This window comes from Propithecus coquereli, unplaced genomic scaffold, assembly GCF_000956105.1.
Source record: "Propithecus coquereli isolate 6110/MARCELLA unplaced genomic scaffold, Pcoq_1.0 Scaffold4, whole genome shotgun sequence".
Taxonomy (NCBI): Eukaryota; Metazoa; Chordata; class Mammalia; order Primates; family Indriidae; genus Propithecus; species Propithecus coquereli.
The window spans coordinates 2,756,277-2,759,436 of record NW_012149729.1 but is presented as its reverse complement, the minus strand read 5'-3'; the positions used below and the strand labels follow the sequence as shown (position 1 = coordinate 2,759,436).

Here is a 3,160-nt window from a genome sequence, read left to right as displayed (position 1 = left end):
TGGAAGAAGACACTATTGTGAATCCTGGTAGAGACAGTGCCACAAACCAAATAAGGAAAAAGGAACCCCCGATTTCTACCACAACACACTACAATCGCATAAGGACTAAATACAATGAGGCCAAGACTAACCGATCTCCAACAAGAGGAAGTGAATTCTCCGGAAAGAGTGGTGTTCCCAACACCTCTTTAAATTCCACTTCCCAACCAGTCAGTGAATCAGCCACAGAGAAATCTATTTTCTTGACTTCTCAGACTGTGACTGAACTGCCATCTCACACCGTGGAAGGTACTTCAGCCTCTCTAAATGACAGCTCTAAAACTGTTCCTAGATCTCCACAGATGAACTTGTCTGGGACTGCAGGATCTTTAAATGCAGTTTCTGTAACAGAATATCAAGAAGTGTCTACCGATATCAGTGAGGAAGAGAGTTTATTGACCAGTTTCAAGCTTGATACTGGAGCTGATGATTCTTCAGGCTCCAGTCCCGCAACTTCTGCTATGCCATCCATCTCTGAGAACATATCCCAAGGGTATATATTTTCTTCGGAAAACCCAGAGGCAATCACATATGATGCTCTTATACCAGACTCTACAAGAAATACTTCAGAAGATTCACCTTCATCAGGTTCAGAAGAATCATTAAAGGATCCTTCTGTTGATGGAAATGTGTGGTTTCCTGTCTCTACAGATATGACAACGCAGCCCGATGTTGGATCAGGTAGAGAGAGCTTTCTCCAGACCAATTACACTGAGATACATATTGAGGAATCTGAGAAGACAACCGAATCCTTTTCTCCAGGCCGAGTGGTGTCACAGGGTCCCTCAGTTACAGATATGGAAATGCCACATTATTCTACTTTTGCCTACTTCCCGACCGAGGTAACACCTCATGCTTTTACTCCATCCTCTGGACAACACAATTTGGTCCCCACTGTCAACGTGGTACACTTGCAGACAACCCAACCGGTATACAATGGTGAGACACCTCTTCAACCTTCCTACAGTAGTGAAGTCTTTCCTCTAGTCACCCCTTTGTTGCTTGACAATCAGACCCTCAACACTACCCCTGCTGCTTCGAGTAGTGATTCGGCCTTGCATGCTACGCCTGTATTTCCCAGTGTCAATGTGTCAGTTGAATCCATCCTGTCTTCCTATGATGATGCACCTTTGCTTCCATTTTCCTCTGCTTCCTTCAGTAGTGAATTGTTTCGCCATCTGCATACGGTTTCTCAAATCCTTCCACAAGTTACTCCAGCTACTGAGAGTGATAAGGTGTCTTTGCATGCTTCTCTGCCAGTGGCTGGGGGTGATTTGCTATTAGAGCCCAGCCTTGCTCAGTATTCTGATGTGGTGTCACATCAGACCACTACTCATGCTGCTTCAGAGACATTGGAATTTGGTAGTGAATCTGGTGTCCTTTATAAAACATTTATGTTTTCTCAAGTTGAACCACCCAGCAGTGATGCCATGATGCATGTACGTTCTTCAGGGCCTGAACCTTCTCATGCCTTATCTAATAATGAGGGCTCCCAACACATCTTCACTGTTTCTCACAGTTCTGCAATACCTGTGCGTGATTCTGTTGACATATCTTATCAGGGTTCCTTATTTAGCAGCCCTAGCCACACATTGATGCCTAAGTCTTCGTTAAAAACCCCAACTGCATCATTACTGCAGCCTACTCATGCCCTCTCCGGTGATGGGGAGTGGTCCGGAGCCTCCTCTGATAGTGAATTTCTTTTACCTGACACAGATGGGCTGACAGCCCTTAACATTTCTTCACCTGTTTCCGTGGCTGAATTTACATATACAACATCTGTGTTTGGTGATGATAATAAGCTGCTTTCTAAAAGTGAAATAATATATGGAAATGAGACTGAAGTACAAATTTCTTCTTTCGATGAGATGGTTTACCATTCTGAAAGCACGGTCATGCCCAACATGTATGATAATGTACATAAGCTGAATGCATCTTTACAAGAAACCTCTGTTTCCATTTCTAGCACAAAGGGCATGCTTCCAGGGTCTCGTGCTTATCCTGACACTAAAGTTTTTGATCATGAGATTAGTCAAGTTCCAGAAAATAACTTTTCAGTTCAACCTACACATACTGTATCTCAAGCATTTGGTGACACTTCGCTTAGACCTGTGCTTAGTGCAAACTCAGAGCCAGCATCCTCTGACCCTGCTTCTAGTGAAATGTTACCTCCTTCAACTCAGCTCTTACTTTATGAGACCTCAGCTTCCTTTAATACTGAAGTATTGCTGCAACCTTCCTATAAGGCTTCTGTTGTTGATACCTTGCTTAAAACTGTTCTTCCAGCTGTGTCTAGTGATCCAGTATTGGTTGAAACCCCCAAGGTTGATAAAATTAGTCCTACAATATTGCATCTCATGGTATCAGATTCTGCTTCAAGTGAAAACATGCTGCACTCCACATCTGTACCAGTTTTTGATGTATCACCTACTTCTGATATGCACTCTGCTTCACTTCAAGGTTTAACCATTTCTTACACAAGTGAGAAATATTTTGAACCAGTTTTGTTTAAAAGCAAAAGTTCCCAGCAAGTGGTACCTTCTTTGTACAGTAATGATGAGTTGTACCAAACTGCCAATTTGGAGATTAACCAGGCCTATTCCCCAAAAGGAAGGCATGCATTTGCTACTCCTGTTTTATCAATTGATGAACCACTAAATACATTAATAAATAAGTTTATATATTCTGATGAAATTTTCACCTCCACCAAAAGTTCTATCACTAATGAGGGATTTGCTGGTATTCCAACGGTTGTTTCTGATGCATTTGTAGCTATTGATCATTCTGTTCCTTTAGAAAATGGGTGTGTTTCCATTACACCTGTTTCTCCCAGCAGTGACATAACCACAACCAAGTTGCTGTTTCCTTCCAAAGCAACTTCTAAGCTGACTCATAGTGCCAGATCTGATGCCAGTTTAATGGGTGGTGGTGAAGATGATATTGGTGATGATGATGATGATGATTATGATGACAGAAATAGTGATGGCTTATCCATAAATAAGTGTATGTCATGCTTATCCTATAGAGAATCACAGGAAAAGGTAACAAATGATTCAGACACCCAGGAAAACAGTCTTGTGGATCAGAATAACCCAATCTCACATTCACTCTCTGAGAATTT

The 3,160-nt window shown here is 42.0% G+C and overlaps 1 protein-coding gene across 1 annotated transcript in view; it reads left to right on the top strand.

Moving 5' to 3' along the window:
- The window catches only part of PTPRZ1 (protein tyrosine phosphatase, receptor-type, Z polypeptide 1), a 242,740-nt gene that overhangs the window by 147,694 nt on the left and 91,886 nt on the right, over window positions 1-3,160 (top strand). The window contains exon 10 of the mRNA XM_012652731.1: window positions 3-3,158. Within this exon, the coding sequence (XP_012508185.1) occupies window positions 3-3,158 (3,156 nt within the window). The remainder of the gene's footprint in view (window positions 1-2; window positions 3,159-3,160) is intronic.